The sequence below is a fragment of the Rhinolophus ferrumequinum genome, chromosome 3 (assembly GCF_004115265.2).
Source record: "Rhinolophus ferrumequinum isolate MPI-CBG mRhiFer1 chromosome 3, mRhiFer1_v1.p, whole genome shotgun sequence".
Taxonomy (NCBI): Eukaryota; Metazoa; Chordata; class Mammalia; order Chiroptera; family Rhinolophidae; genus Rhinolophus; species Rhinolophus ferrumequinum.
In genome coordinates, this window is record NC_046286.1 from 20,446,824 (window position 1) to 20,462,436 (window position 15,613).

A 15,613-nucleotide genomic window follows, 5' to 3' on the forward strand; every position below is an offset into this window, starting at 1 on the left:
ATACAAATTGGGGGTGGGGAATTCCCTGAGGAGGTGACATTTAGGTGGAGAACTGGATAGCAAAAAGGATTCAGACATGGGATGTCAGCGGATGGAGGATTTGATCAGAGAAACCACATGCAAAGCCCAGGAGGCAGGGACGCCAGGAGAGTCAGAGCAGCTGAGGAAAGAACGGTGGGGAGAATGGACGAGGCTGGCAGGACCCAGGGCACAGGAGTCAGGAAGAAAAAGATTTCACCGCAAGTGGGACAGGGCCTTTTAAGCAAAGGAAGGCATGATTTGATGTAGGTGCTAAAAAGATCTGTCTGGCTGAGTAGAAGGCGGATGGCGGCGGGGAGGTACAGGAGTAGAAACAGCCTCCTTCCAGAGGGAAGATATGTAGTGATCCAGGCAAGAGCTAACGGTGGCCTGAATGACAGGACAGGGTTTCCCACCCTTGTCACTAATGACATCTGAGACTGGACAATTCTTTGTTGCGGGGACTGTACTGTGTACTGTAGGCTATTCAGCAGCATCCCTGGCCTCTACCCACTAGATGCCAGTAGCATATTGTCCATTGTCCCCTGGGGGGCAAAATCTCCCCCGGAGAGAACCACCAGCGGGGGGGGGGAGGGGCGGGCGGTTCAGGTAGGAAGCAGTAGAGAAAACGTCAGTGTGTTCTACAGGTGAACCTGCCGGTGAATTGACTGTGGAGGGAGAAAGAACGGGAAGAACCAAGGAAAATGTGCATCGTAACATCAAAATTAGATTTCAAAAAACTAGCTGTTTAAACTCCTTTTATAAAATGACCCTCTCTTCTTCTTCAATCACTTGCATTCCGTGCAAAAAGGTTCAGACGGAGGTGAGGGCCAGGAGCTACATGGCGTCATGAGGAGGTGGGGTCCTGGAGCTTTCCAAGGTCCCCCTGGTCTCCATTTCCTGTTGAAGATGTTGAGCGGGGGAACTGGCTTTCACCATAATAAAAGCCTGTTATGAGCTTCCCGAGAAAAGTGCTACATTCTCTCAGACTAATTAGCATCATCATTTTCAAGCCCTTGAAGGCTGAGAGAGGCAGAGACAGAGCAGCTCAGCATTTCATTCTGGAAGGGGTGTTAAGTAACTTGGCTGTTGGCCGCCAATCTGGTCTAAATGTGTCACAGCTGGTGTGGAACGTCGGCGGGTGAGGTAGAAAGGGTAAAAGTGATTCATTCAGAGATGAGGCAATGCTTCTCCAGAAAGACCCGTTAAACTCTGTGGTGCCCTGAGGCTGAGGCTGTTCTGCCTCAAAGCAGTGGTGGGGAGAAGTGAGGAGAGGTCTGAAACCCAGAAGCACCCTGCGGGGGCGTTCCTCGCACAGACCACCTGTAAGTCCGCAGGACAGGTGGCAGCCCTGCGTCACAGGACAAAAGTCGCAGGTCCCGCATATGAACTTCCCAGTGTTCTGTTTAGGAAAACTGTCCTGTGATTAAATAGATATAGACATACTAGAAATAAAAGCAACAAAGAACAGAACAAACACGTTGACTGCTTTGAGAATATGAATTCAGTGCTCAGCTGTGGAGGCACAGTTCCTTAGGATGTGAAAGTTCATCACTGTCACCAAAGGAAGAGGAGGAAGGGGACGAGAGGTCCGGTGAGAGATAGCAGAGGAAATCTCTAAAAGGTCACAAGGTCGCTGGATTTTCCAACCCCGGGGGCTGAATTTCTCACAGGACAGGTCTAACTCCCGAGAAAAAGACCAGGTTACAGACAGAGGGTGCTCCGAGTTGGGGGTGAGGGAGCAGGGACCCTAATTAAACACTTCCTGGCAGGACGGGCCAGGACTGGTTACAGTGAACCCCAAAGGACTGTCCACATTCCTTTGCACAAAGGTTTTTTTGCCATATCAAAGGTGGCTTGAAAGAAAAGTCCTGTTGTGTAGAAAGGGGAGGCAGATAACTGGTCTGGTCCTCCAGGCATTTGTGGGAATAGCCCCGACGCGCAAGGATTTGATGTGTGGACAAGGGGCTGCTGGCCTTGTATGCACGAGGCCAAAGCCGTAAAACAGTAAGTGCACTGGACTTAGAACCAGATCCCCAAGTCCAAGCCCCGTCCCTGTTCCTGCGAAAGCACGTGACCGTGGGCACACTGTGAAACTTGAGCTTGGGTTTCTACAGTCCATAACCCAGGTACCCAAATGAACATAAAACTTATCTCGCGGGATAGTGTTTATAGAAGGGCCCTGGAAAACGATACACTGCTATCTAGATATACAGTATCATTATTGTAACCTCACATAATAACTATAACGACTGTTTATTTCTGGACAAGATGACTCTCCCAGCTACAAAATGGCATCTATATCATCTGGCCTCTCTCTCACCACAATACCAGAAGGATGCAAAAATAGCACCAGTTCTAAGAAACTCCAAGTTTCCATCCATACTGCTCCTTACTTTATTTCTTCCCCGCTAAGCCCTTCGCAGTTATCTTCTTAGCAACCCAAGAAGAGCCGCACTGCCTGGGGGCCCAGGCCCCGCCCCTCCCCAGTCCTGAGGACCACTCACCGTCACCACCACGTAGAAGCACCATATCACCGAGCTGAGATGAAAGACGACCAGCTGTCCAGATTCGTTGAATTTGCTGTGTTTAACCTTAGAGAGATGAAGCCGCTTGCTGATTTTCTAAAAAATAAAGAGAATCCCACATCTTAATATATACAAGTGTACTGGTAACAGACAGGTTTCAAACGTCCCATGAAAGGGCTAAGGTTGGAAGCCAGCATAATCCAAGTTATTTAATGTAAGCCTCTGTGTACATACAGTCCTTAGTCTAATGTAAGCATTTTGAGAAAGTAGCAGGATGAATGTCTTCAGCCTAGATGTACAGAAGGCATCCCCCAACCATGCTGCGTAGGAAAGACCCATAAGGACGTTGCCCTGTCATGTATCAGGTGGCTCTCTCCCCGTGTAATAATATTGCTGTTGCATGCGCTGGCTAAGGAAGGCCGTGAGAGGGGACAGAGAGCAGTGTGGTGAGGGAAGTCCAGTCAACATGACCAACCCGGGCATGCAAATTAGGGGGCACACAGGTTCAAAGCTGCAGTTTCCTCCAAGGCAAACGCCTACAAACCAAGGTATCTCCCCAGTTTCTGATTTCAGAATCTAGCCACATCACTTACGTCTAAAATGTACTCCTGAACCACAGCGTGCAAGATGATGGTGATGAAGATGTAGAACAAGATTGTGACCAGGTCCTTCGGCCCGTAGTGGTAGTGCACGGTTTCACTGTCTGAGGAGGTAATGAGACCACATCAGCATCCATGGGGTGAGGAAATGCTCTGGGACCCAAAACTGAAAGGAGATCTGAAGGACAATGCTTCCCTTTTGCTGTAAACCCTAGATTTAGAAGAAAGAGTTTCTTCCACCAAATCCTGCCCAACCTCTGAACTTGACCCTTGGGAAGTGCCAACAGGGAAGGCTAAGGAGAACCAAGCACACCACAACTTGTCTGGGCAGGAGAGCACAGTGTTTACAAGCCACCAGGGGTTAGAGACAACCAATCTCGATCATTCCCTGGCTGTGTGATTATGGGTAAGTGGCCAACCTCTCTGAGCTGCAGTTTCCTCCTCTGTAAAATGGGACTATAGTTATACTTCATCGAGAAAGCATAGCGGTAGGGAGGTCGGGAGATGCTTAGGAATGTACACTCAGAAGACTGACTTGATATCCCAGCTCTGTCATTTACTGCCTATGTGACTTTGGGGCACCCTCTATGTGACCTTTCTGTGCCTCAGTTTCCTCATCTGTAAAATAAGGATAACAGCAGTTCCTGTACCATAGGGTTACTGTGAGAATAAGATGACTTAATAAATGCAAAGTGCTTAGAATAGTATCTGGCAGAAAGTAACTGCTATCCATGCAATCGCTATTGTTTTTGTTGTTGATGCTGGGAGAATTGCATTATTGTGAGAATAAAATTATTTGTAGGCAAGATGCTTATCACAGTGCCTACAACCATGGCAAGCACACAATAAATGATCGTTTATTAGAATGTTACTTAATAGAAATCACTCAGAATCCCAGGTGCGTAAGTCTCCTAAAGCTCTGCTAGGGCAGCCTTTTCCTCCACTGACACAGGAGGGTTTACACCCACATTCCGGTAGCAGGCCACAGGGCTGCTAGAGCTGTGAACTCAGGCCTGGATCTCTGCTGCTCAGTAAAACTCCCTCCCACCAGCAGATTCACAGGCTGCCTTTCCAGCTGTGACACATTCGTGCTGAGTCACAGACACATGAGTCACCACCCTTTGCTGGGATGCAGTTACAGAAGGTAGGTGAATTTCAGGGTGGTCACGGAATGAAGTAGAGCTGACTGGGTCACTCTGACAGTGAACCCACAGCATCTGCCACCCCAGGCAGCAAGAATGTGACAGTGGGCAGTGGTGAGGAGGTGAGAGGGGTGGCAAGGACACTGCCCTGGCTTCAGAGTGCACAGACCCTGCAAGGAGACTGACAAAGAAATGTACCATTACTTATAGACAGGTACGTGGTACCAAGAGGTAAACACAGCAACACAGGAAGCCAAGGCAGGTGAAGGCTGACTGTGGCTTAGGTGGAGATGGTGAGGTAGCAAGCAGGTCAGGGTGAACAGGAAACCCAGGAATAGGTAAGGGTGGTCAGGTGGTGCTGAGGGGGGGGGGGGCACCCTAGGCAGAGGTGGCACCTGCAAAGGATACAGGGAACGAGGCTGCAGTTCTGTGGGAACAGGGGAGGCAGGTATGGTAGGTGATGAGGCCGCTGAGAATGGCCTGGGTGCCACGGGAAAGGGTGTGAACTTGATCCTGAAAGCAACCTGGAAACATTGAAGAATTCAAATTCTACGGGAAAATGACGAAACTTGAGTTTGGAAAGTTTACGGTGGCAGCAATGAACAGCATCATGCCTAGAGATAGAGACACAAGTTAGGGAGCTGCCAAGCGTGATCCAGGCAAGGAAACAGAGGGCCCTGAATAAAAGCAGGAGAAGAGGGAAATGGAGGGAGGAGGGCTGTCAGGGATGGAGAACTGGTAAGACGAGGTGACTGACGCACCAAAGGGGCTGAGATCCGGGAGGGGAAGTAGGCACCGGTGACCAAAGGAGAAGACATTGGAGGTGGGAGAAGAGACGGGCCTGGGACTCATCCTCTCATTTCGTTCGTCCATCTGTGAAGCTGGGGTTACATCTTCCCTGCCTTCTTCATAAGGGAGGGTCAAAGGAGACTAACCAGATGGCAGCATACTTTGGAACTAAGAAATTACTAAACACTTGCGAAGTTTCATCAAGACCATCATCATTAGGCAAAATGGGAGTTATACCCAACCAAACATGCATAGTCCGAACTAGTGAAATAACACCTGTCAAGATTTTAGATTATCCATTTTAAAGCCTCTTCGGAGTCAACTGCATTCTTCACCCCAAGTACCATGGTTCCAAAGAGACAGGACCATAGCCTTAAATCCTTCTTGAAACAAGAATGAATGCATGAATTAACACATTCATTCCTTCCTTCGCTGTTGAGAGCTACGTGCATGGTTTTCTGTTTATTTTTTGGTCCCAAACTTATCTGGCCCTTCATTTTTTTAAATATTAGCTAACATGCTCATATAATATTAATTTCAGGTGTACACCATAGTTATTCGACATTTATACACCTAAAGAAGTGAACACCGTGATAAGTCCAGCAACCATCTGACATAGTATGACACTATCACAATACCAGGGGTGCCAAAAAATATATATACACACATGACTTACATTCATCTTTTGTTATCGGTATCTATTCAGTATTACAATTTTAATACAGTTTTTTCCTTTCTTAAAATGCTTATGCTGTACATTACATCCCCATGACTTACATGTTTTATTCCTGGAAATCTGGACCTTCTACTCCCCTTCACCTTTTCCCTCCTTTTTAAAATTTCAGTTAGAGTTGACATTCAATATTATTTTTTATTAATTTCAGGTGTGCAGCATAGTGGTTAGATATTTGTATAACTTAAGAACTGATCCCCCTGACTAGTCTAGTACCTACCTGGCACTATACATAGTTATTACCATATTATTCATTATATTCCCTATGCTTTATGTTACATCCCCATGACTAGGTTTTCAATTCCTTGTTGTCTCTTCTTCTTCTGGTACCTCTATGATGTGAATGTTGCTACATGTGATGTTGTCCCAGGGGTCCCTTAAATTATTCTCATTTTTTTTTTATTCTTTTTTTCTTTTTGCTGTGTCGATTGGGTGTTTTCTGCTACCCTGTCTTCCAAATCATTGATTCGATCCTGTGTTTCATCTAGTCTGCTGGTGATTCCTTTTAGTGCATTCTTTAGTATAGTTACTGTATTCTTCATTTCTGGTGTGTTTGTTTGTTTTTGTTTTTTATGGTTTCTACGCCCCTTTTTTATGCTTGCTATCTCTTTGTTGAAGTTCTAAATTCCTTGAGTACCCTTATAACCAATGCTTTGAACTCTGTCTCTGGTAGGTTGCTTGCCTCCATTTTATTTAGCTGTTTTTCTGGAGTTTTCTCCTGTTCTTTCATTTGGGATGCGTTTCTTCATTTCTTCATTTTGGCTGCCTCTCTGTGTTTGTGTCTATGTGTTAGGTGTATCTGTTACATCTCCTAATCTTGCTGGGTGGCCTTATGTAGCAGGTGCCCTGTGGGGCCCTGTGGTGCAGTTTCCCTAGTCACCTGCACTGGGTGCTCCAGAAGTGTCCCTTGTGTGGGTTGTGTGCCCTGCTATTATAGTTAAGCCTTGACTGCTATTGGCACATCACTGTGTGGGAATGACCCTCAGGCTGGTTGGCTGTGGGGTTTGGCCACGTCCACAGCTTACAGGCTGCTGTGTAGGGGTGCTTAGTACCCCATGGAGTGGGATTGGCCCCAGCTGGCTCTGGTGTCTGTCGAGACCACTCTTCGGGTGTGCCGCTTGTGGAGCTAATCACATGGTGTTCTGCAGTGATCTGAAGCCAACCTCCAGCTATGTTTGTTCTGGGGCCTCTTGGAAGGGGTGCCGGTGCAGGCTAAGTTCAGTCACTGCCTATCACCAGCCAGAGTCTACCTGGTAGGAGATACAAAGTGATCCATGGTTGGTCACTGCCTGTGCTGGACCTAGAGGCACGTGGGAGAGGCCACACTGTGAACTGAGGATGGCTGCCACCTGTACCAGTTCTGGGTTAGCTCTGCAAAAAGCCAGGAAACTCCGAGGCCTGCTGCCACCTGCCAGCTCCTATAAGGCTCAGCAGCTGGTAAAGCCTCCTGCAGTATGGAGTTGGGTGTGGCAGGGTCTCAGTGAGTCACCATGAGGGAGCAAGTGGAGCTCACCAGACCAATTCAGATTCAGATTTGGCCATGGGCATGGTGGAGGGCTCAGTACAGGACAGATGGCACGTGCCTGATGACTGCAATGGAGAAGGATCCCACACGGGGAAAATGGCAACTGTCTTTCCAGTCCTGGCCCCTAAGTTACACAACTCAGTATCTCCTCATATGTCTCCAATGCCCCCCGAGTCACTGTCCCCCCGCCGGATCCCAGGGCGAGTCTGTATACAGACCCTTTAAGAGGACGTCTGAGTTTCCTGCAGCCTTCTGTTCCACCCGGATGGTCAGAATCCCCACTTTTTTTCACAGCCAAATGTTGTGGGGGCTCCTCTTCTCAGCACCAGTACTCTGGGCTGGGGAGCCTGGAGTGTGGCTGGGGTCCTTCATTCCTTCAGGTGGGGGGAACCTTCATAGCTGAGATATCCTTCCCAATTTTCAACCACAACAGGGAGGTTTGGGACAGGCCCGTTTTGTATCTCTGCCCCTCCTTCCAGTCTTGATGTGGCTTCTTCTTTATATCCTTAGTTATAAAACTTCTGTTCAGCTAGACTTCAGATAGTTCTCCAGGTTGATTGTTCTATAATTTAGTCATAATTCTGATGTGTTCATGGGATGAGGCAAGCACAGTGTTTATCTATTCCACCATCTTGGATCTCCGAAAGCTATAAGCATGTTTGATTAGCAACCAATAAACCATGTGCAAGGCTCCATGCTGGGCACTGGGGGAGACAGCAGTGACCAAGGCCCTGCCCTTTTGGAGTTTGGTAGGTACACACCAAACTCATATACTGAAAAACCAGAGGCCAAAGAACTATAACTCAACAACAACAAAAACAATCAGATTAAAACATGGGCAAAGGCTTGAATACACATTTCTCTAATGAAGACATACAAATGGCCAACAGGTACATGAAAAGGCACTAACCACCACTATCATTAGGGAAATGCAAATCAAAACCACAATGAGACACCACCGCACACCCATTAGAATGGCTACAATGAAAAAAAAACCACAAAAAAAACAGAAAATAACAAGTCATGGCAAGGGTATGTATAAACTGAAACCTTTGTGCATTGTTTGTGGGCATGTAAAATGGTACGGTCACTATGGAAAACAGTAATGTGGTATCTCAAAATTAAAAATAGAACTACCATATGATCCAACAATTCCATTTCTGGGTATATACTCAAAAGAATTGGAAGCAGAACCTCGAAGAAATATTTGAACACTATTTGAACACCCATGTTCATAGCAGCACTACTCACAACAGCCAAAGGTGGAAACAACTCAAGTGTCATTCAACAGATGAATGGAAAAACAAAATGTGGCGTACACACACAATAGAATATTATCCACCCTTACAAAGGAAGAAAATCCTGTCACATGCTACAACGTAGATGAAGCCAGAGCACACTACGCAAATACTATATATGATTCCACCACATGCAGTTCTTATGTAGTCAAATTCATAGAAACAGAAAGTAGAATGGTGGTTGCCAGGCGCTGGGGAAAGGGGAACAGAGAGTTGCTGTTTAATGCATACAAAGTTTCAATATTGCAAGACTGGTTGCCCAACCATGATGTACTTTACACTGCTGAGGTGTACACTTAGAAATGGTAAAGATGGTAAATTTTGTATTATGAGTACTTTACCACAAATAAAAAAACCACCAGTGGCCAGTGTGATAAGTGCTCTGGCGTGAAGACTGAGGAGGAAATAACATGGAGCAGAAGCCTCATGGAGGGTGGTCAGGCAGAGGACACGGAAGTCAAGGTATGCAGGAGGAGAGAGCTGGTGAGGGTGGAGTGCAGGCCCCTTGGGGAAGATCCAAATGGACTGAGGCATGGAGTGAAGTGGTAGAGCTATAGGTCAGGCTGCAGAGGTGGGAAGGCCATATGACAAATGGCCCCCTTACAGGTTATGGCAAAATATCGGAAAGGCAATGGAAGGCTACAGGAGGATTTTAGGTACATACACATTTATAAGATCCCTCTCCTGTCTATGATGAATGGGTTTGAGAGGCAAAGGTGGAAGGTGGGAGAATAGTTAGTTAGAAGGCACCTGCAGGGATTCCAGGCCAGGGGGATGGCAGTCGGTGCCCTGCACTAGGATGGTGGCAGAGCGCTGGAGGGAAGACAAGTTCAGATAGATGTGGGTGACGGAATCAAAAAAACCAGCTGATGGCCTGGCTGTGGGGAACGATTGTCAAATTCCTTCTGGAATCTCATTGTACCCTGTAGCCCTCCATGGTTTAATTCTTCAGCGTGTGCTGTTTTGCTTGATCCTCATAACCATCTCATGAGATAGGCAAGGAAAGCAGATAAAGAAACAGGGTTCAGAGCGTTAAGGGACGTGGGCCATTTCTCAGGTCTCCCAGTGTCCAAAAGCCTCCTTGGGGTCAACCCAACCCCTAATGCCCTCCCCAGGTCCCGTATCCTGACTGGGAAAAAGCCACCCCTTTGATCTCTTTCTCCTACAATCCCAAGAAGCAGCATCATACGTAAACACTCCAAAGCTTTGCTCTGATTCATATGTTATCTCTATTGCTTCTTCTTATCTGCTATCTTCATACTTTTGATCATAGTGGGAAAGTAAATTGGTTTGGCCCCTTCTGCTTTCCACAGAGCTATAGAGGTTGGGGCTTCGCGTTTTTCTAGGAAGCTATAAACAAACTGATGCTTTTGGTTATTTTTTCTTTTTAAATATTTGGTTGCTCATGAACTCTTATAAAAATCCCCCTCACCACCCACGTTACAGCTCCTACTCTTTCAGCACTGCCCCTGTCTCACACAAGCTCTTGAGAAGAATGACAATGGTTTAGCAATAACCTATCATATCTTCTTAGAAGAGAAAGTGTCAGCACGTCTTGGAGCTATTAGACCAGAGAGGCCATTCTGGTCATGAGTTGCAGCAAAATGCCTACAGAGACCAGGTGGGTAATATTCATGAGCAAAGTGGTCCAGATGTCTTAAGAGGAATCCTTTCAACGCAGACACCTGCTGCATTAAACAGGAATAGTCTTCACTTCCACAATACACTTTCCACCATTTTTCCTTCAATGTATCACCCTCTTGATTTATCTTTCATATTTCCACTTGAGAGAGGAACATGTTTAAGAAATATCCACTTTCCTTTAACCTTACCAAAACAAACACAACAGTTAAAACTGGGATAAATGGCAAATGACAGTCTCAATGTCAGGGACACGCTAGAGAGGACATGGTGACTGTACAAAACTACAGAATACGTGTCCCAAGGGGGTGAAGGAGGGCATGGGGAAGATGCTTCTCAGCCACTGTGGCCATGTGAGGAGTACAGCCCACTGTGGCCAGATTCCCGATATTTCAAAAGCAAAGAGAGCTATCTTTACATGGCGTCATCTGATTTTTAAATATTGGTGACTAATTCAAAAATTTTAAAAACACTTCATGGGCCAATATCAAACTGGCCAAAGAAAACACATCTGCAGCCAACTCCGCCCACAGGCCACCAATTTGCACTCTCGAGCCCAGATGACCCCTGATGCTTCTCCAGCACCAATATTCCATGAGGCTCCTTCCTCCACAGCCCCATGGAGTATGTCAATATGCCCTACTGTCGAAATTAATCTAGCCTTGGAAGAAAACACCCTGAATAAAGACCTTCCCACTATAAATGAGTTATCCAATCTCCCATCAAAGTGACACTTGCTTTGCTTATCTCTGATCACGGTTTTAAAAGACAGCTAAACTAATCAATAACAGCCTTGGTTGTTTTGACAACCTCTGTTAGCAGCTGTCCCTTTTCGGGAGTAACGTTCTTATGGACGTTCCTGTTGTGCTTCCGATGATTGACAGACATTTTCCTGTTTCCTTTGGTGTCACCTGGAAGGGCTTCTCCTGTCTGCCTTCACATGAGCCGATCTCATCCCGATACCTCAGTACAGGCTCTCACCTCTGCCCTGTGACCTGAGCTGGTTGGCAGCCACTTACTGTGCTTTTCATATCTCCTTAGAGTCTGGGCATCTGCCAACAAGGCTTCTGCCTTTGTCTGAAAAACTGGTTTTTTAAAGAGCATCGATGCACAACTTAGATGCTTCTTTCTCTCCCAGTTTCCTTCCCAACCCCTGCAAATCCAGATTTGTAAAATTACTTTTTGTTGGTTTCTGTGATTACAGCCAACTCTGTTTTCACATTATTATCCATCTTTTAGTTCACACACGTATACACACACACACACACACACACACACACACACACACACACAAAACCGAACTTAGATATGCAAAAAAAAAACCACCATAAGCAAAATCAAGAGGGAAATGGTCACCTAGGGGAAAATATTCACAATTCTGATAATAAACAAAGGGCCAACTTACTAATATGTAAAGAGCTTCTCGAACTTCAGAATAAAAAGATAAAAAAATCCAACAGAGAATGGACAAAGGACATGAACAGACAATTCACAGAAAGAAAAAAACACAGATGGCCCTTATACATTTCAAAAGATGCTCAATCTTACACAGAAGAGAAATGCAAATTAAAACTACAGTGAGATACCATTTCATACCTATCAGATGGGCAAAAACCCAAAGCTTGACAATGCACTCTTGCTTTGGGAAAGCAGGCTCTCTCTCCCACACTGCTGGTGGGAACGCAAAATGTACCACCTCTTTAGAGGGGCAACGTGGCAGTTTCCATCAGGATTACAAATGCGTCGCCCCTTTGATGTGGCAATTCCACTTCTGGGGATTTATCTGACAGCTAATACCTGCCATGTTCAAAATGACATATGTAGAAGGTTAGGCACTGCAGCACTGTGTTTAAAAATAAACGAATGGCAACAACCCAAGCTGTTTTCATCTATAGGGGACCGGTGAAATAAGCCACAGTTGCAATACACCTCCAAGTCTGGCTGTGAGTGACAGTGTCAGCAGCGCCTGCAAGCTTAGAGATGTACACCCTTGCACACTGACCCCAGGCCTATTGAATCAGAAACTAGGAATACGGCCCAGGAATCTGTGTTTACCAACATCTCCAGGTAATTCTGACGCATGCTAAAATGTAAGAAGCACTGCTGTAAACAATGGGGTAGCTTTGAAAAAAAGAAATGAAGATCGAGATTAGGTAAAGCTAATCAGGAGACTTAGAAAGAGGCACAGTGGCTGCTTTGGGGTGGAGGTATTGACGTGAAGGGGCACGCAGAGGCTGGGAGCACCGTGGCTTGATGGAAATGACGGCTACATGGATGTGGCCGTATGTAAAAAGTCATCATGCTGGATCCTTAAGAATACGTGCACTTTACTGCATGCATTACACCTCAGTAAAACTTTTGGAGAAAATGATGAGGCTCTCTGCTTACTGACATGAAATGATATCCCGGATACATTATTAGTGGGGGGGAAGCAAGGTACAGACAGAACAGATAATATTCCACTTATGTGAGAAAGGGGAGAAAAGAAACATATGTGTTTGTATTTGCAGAAAGAAACACTGGAAGGTGACAAGAAATTCTGTAAGGATACACAGGCAACAATAGTGATGTCCCCCAGGGGTTGGGGGTGTCAAAGGAAGGGAGGATGGGTGGGAACAAGACTTTCACTCTGACTTTTTGTACAGAGTTATATTTGAACCACATGAGCGTATTTTCTAGTCAAGATTTTTAAAATAAATAGTCAAGTACTATTGGCTTTGTACAAATAAAATTTTAAAAGTAGTGTCTTCCTTACCCCGTTGCTCTGCTTTTTTTTTTCCCATAGGGGCCCAGACCAGGCATGAAAAGACCTGAAGCTCATGTCTGGAGCTGCCAGTTGCCTGTCATGTGATCCTGGATCTCTCTACCTAAATGACCCCTTCTGGACAATGGGAATAATATTATCACTCTTTTCTCACAAAGCGAGGAGGGCACAGATAGCTGACTTATAAACTGTAGAGTGCTATGCAAATAGATGAGATCATTATGACTGCTTCCAACAGAAAGAATCAGAAGCTAAAGGAACAGAGTGGTCACCATCCAGCACACACAAGAAACACTCCACTTAGGAGGCTCCTTTAGGATAATAACAGACAACAACCATAACCCATTTACTGAACACTTACTCTGTGCCACGCACGTCTTGGAAGTGACATCATTTGCTCCTCACCGTAACCCTGAGTATCAGCCCCATTTACAGACACAACAGCTGAGGCTCAGAGGCCAGCAGTAACTGGGCCCCTGGACTCTAACCATGCTACTGATGCTTGGGGGCAAAGCCCATCGTCTCCCCGCCAGGCGTCATGGCGACCTGACTCCCTTCCAATCACACAGAGAGGGCATTCATTAAACCCCAAGGCCTGCCCACTCCCTGAGGTGTCATGGCAAAGAGAGGGGCCGAGGTCAGGCTCAGGGCACACAGCAGCATTCTGACCTCCACCCCGGCCCCAGCTACCAGGCCAAACCCTCTGGCCTCCCAACCCAGACAATGTGGCCAGAGGCATGTGAACTAAGATTTGAAGCACTGTCATGATTCTCATATACACGCATGCCCTCAGAGGTTGAATTGTGTACCTCCTGCACCCCCGCCCGACAACAATAAAAATATGTTGGAGTCCTAACCCCCAGTACCTCAGAACATAATCTTATTTGGAGACAGGGACTTTATAGAGGTCATCAAGTTAAAATGAGGTCTTTAGGGTGGGCCCTAATCCAATAAGACAGGTGTCCTTGTAAAAGGGGGAAATTTGAATCGCTTCTCGGCCTTTTGGCTAAGATCAAGTGTAAAAGGGGGAAATTTGGATACAGAGACAGATACACAGAGAGGGAAGACGGCCATCTACAAGCCACAGAGAGAGGCCTGGAACAGATCCTTCCCTCACAGCTTTCAAAGGAACCAACCCTGTGGACACCTTGATTTTGGACTTCCAGCCTCCAGAACTGAGACAATAAATTGCTGTTGTTTAAGCCACCCAGTCTGTGGTACTTTGTTATGGCAGCCTTAGCAATTAGTTGATACCTCCACATAAACAATTCCACCTCCCTCATCCTTGCAGGCTGCCCAGAGAATTAAAGATATAGCTGAGGAATCTTCAAAGTTGCCATTTTAACCCCATATTGCATATTTGGAATATAGTTCCTCCAGTTTTAGAGTAAGGTAAGAAGACAAGAAAAGGATATTTTTATGATGTAAAAAGATGGAGCAAAACTAAGAGAAGTGTCAAAGAGAATTTAGAAATAAAAGCGCCTAGCTTCTGAATACTTTTTTTTTGTTTTTTTTAAACTTTTTATTTAGTTAAGTGTGTTTTTTAGGACCCATCAGCTCCAAGTCAGGTAGTTTCAATCTAGTTGTGGAGGGCGCAGCTCACACTGGCCCATGTGGGGATAGAACTGGCAACCTTGTTGTTAAGAGCACCACACTCTAACCCATTGAGCTAACCGGCCACCCCCTGAATACTTTTCTTGATGTACCATTCCTCTTCATAAGGCTGATAATTCTCCTTTCTTGGCCTGCAAGAAAGAAATATCACAACTCCTACGTGCCACGCACACACTCAGCCTCCACTGTGGCTTACAAACCTGAGGCTTCCTTCCATATACGACCAGCCCAGGCAGACAATTCGCAAGCTGTAAGGAATACCTACAGCTGGGGAAGGTGTGAAATTTTTTTTTTTAATTCATTAAAAGCCATAAAAGAAAACTAATTCCTCAAGATCACAGGCCAAAAAAGAAATAATAATCATGGCTTTTTTCCCTCTTGGTTAAAAATAACCATGTCAACCAGCCCATTGTTAACTTATGGATAAAAATCGTTTCAGTAAGAACAAGGGAGTAAGACAACATTGTCCTACCTAGACAGAAGAAAAGACTTGACCCGGAGAAATGGGAATGGGAAGAAGTAAAAATATGGGCTGGGGTCCCAGTCAGAGGGTGTGTGAGAGGGAAGGGAAAGAGCAAGATGATTCACCAGGGGAAGAGACAGCAGGAGAAAAGGCAGCGGGAGGGAGGCAGCAGGTCAGAGATGCCACCACCAGGCTCTGGGCACTGTTCCTGCCCTTCTGTCTGGCTAACAATTAGCCACAGCAACTCAGTGGTCCTACTTACTTAATCCTCTGGAAGCTCCACCCTGGATGGGATAAATTCTCCAGGCTGTAAGTGGGGGCATTGGATAAAATCAAGTCTAGGCTGGAAGGGGTCCCTTCTGAAGTGCTGGTTACATAGATGTGTCCACTTTGTGAACATTCAAGGGGCTGACCTCTTATGGTCTGTCCACTTTTCTGCACAATGGCCACACTTAAATAATAAGTGCTGTGGTCTGAAGGTTTGTGGTCCCCCTCCCCC

The 15,613-nt window shown here is 46.0% G+C and overlaps 1 protein-coding gene across 2 annotated transcripts in view; it reads right to left on the reverse strand.

Annotated features, from left to right (window-relative positions):
* Positions 1–15,613, reverse strand: part of TRAM2 (translocation associated membrane protein 2) — a 77,332-nt gene that overhangs the window by 15,848 nt on the left and 45,871 nt on the right. For both annotated transcript variants that reach the window (XM_033100120.1, XM_033100112.1), the window contains exons 3-4: positions 3,140–3,249; positions 2,526–2,642 (exon numbers count right to left, since the gene is read on the reverse strand). In XM_033100120.1, the coding sequence (XP_032956011.1) occupies positions 2,526–2,642; positions 3,140–3,249 (227 nt within the window). The remainder of the gene's footprint in view (positions 1–2,525; positions 2,643–3,139; positions 3,250–15,613) is intronic.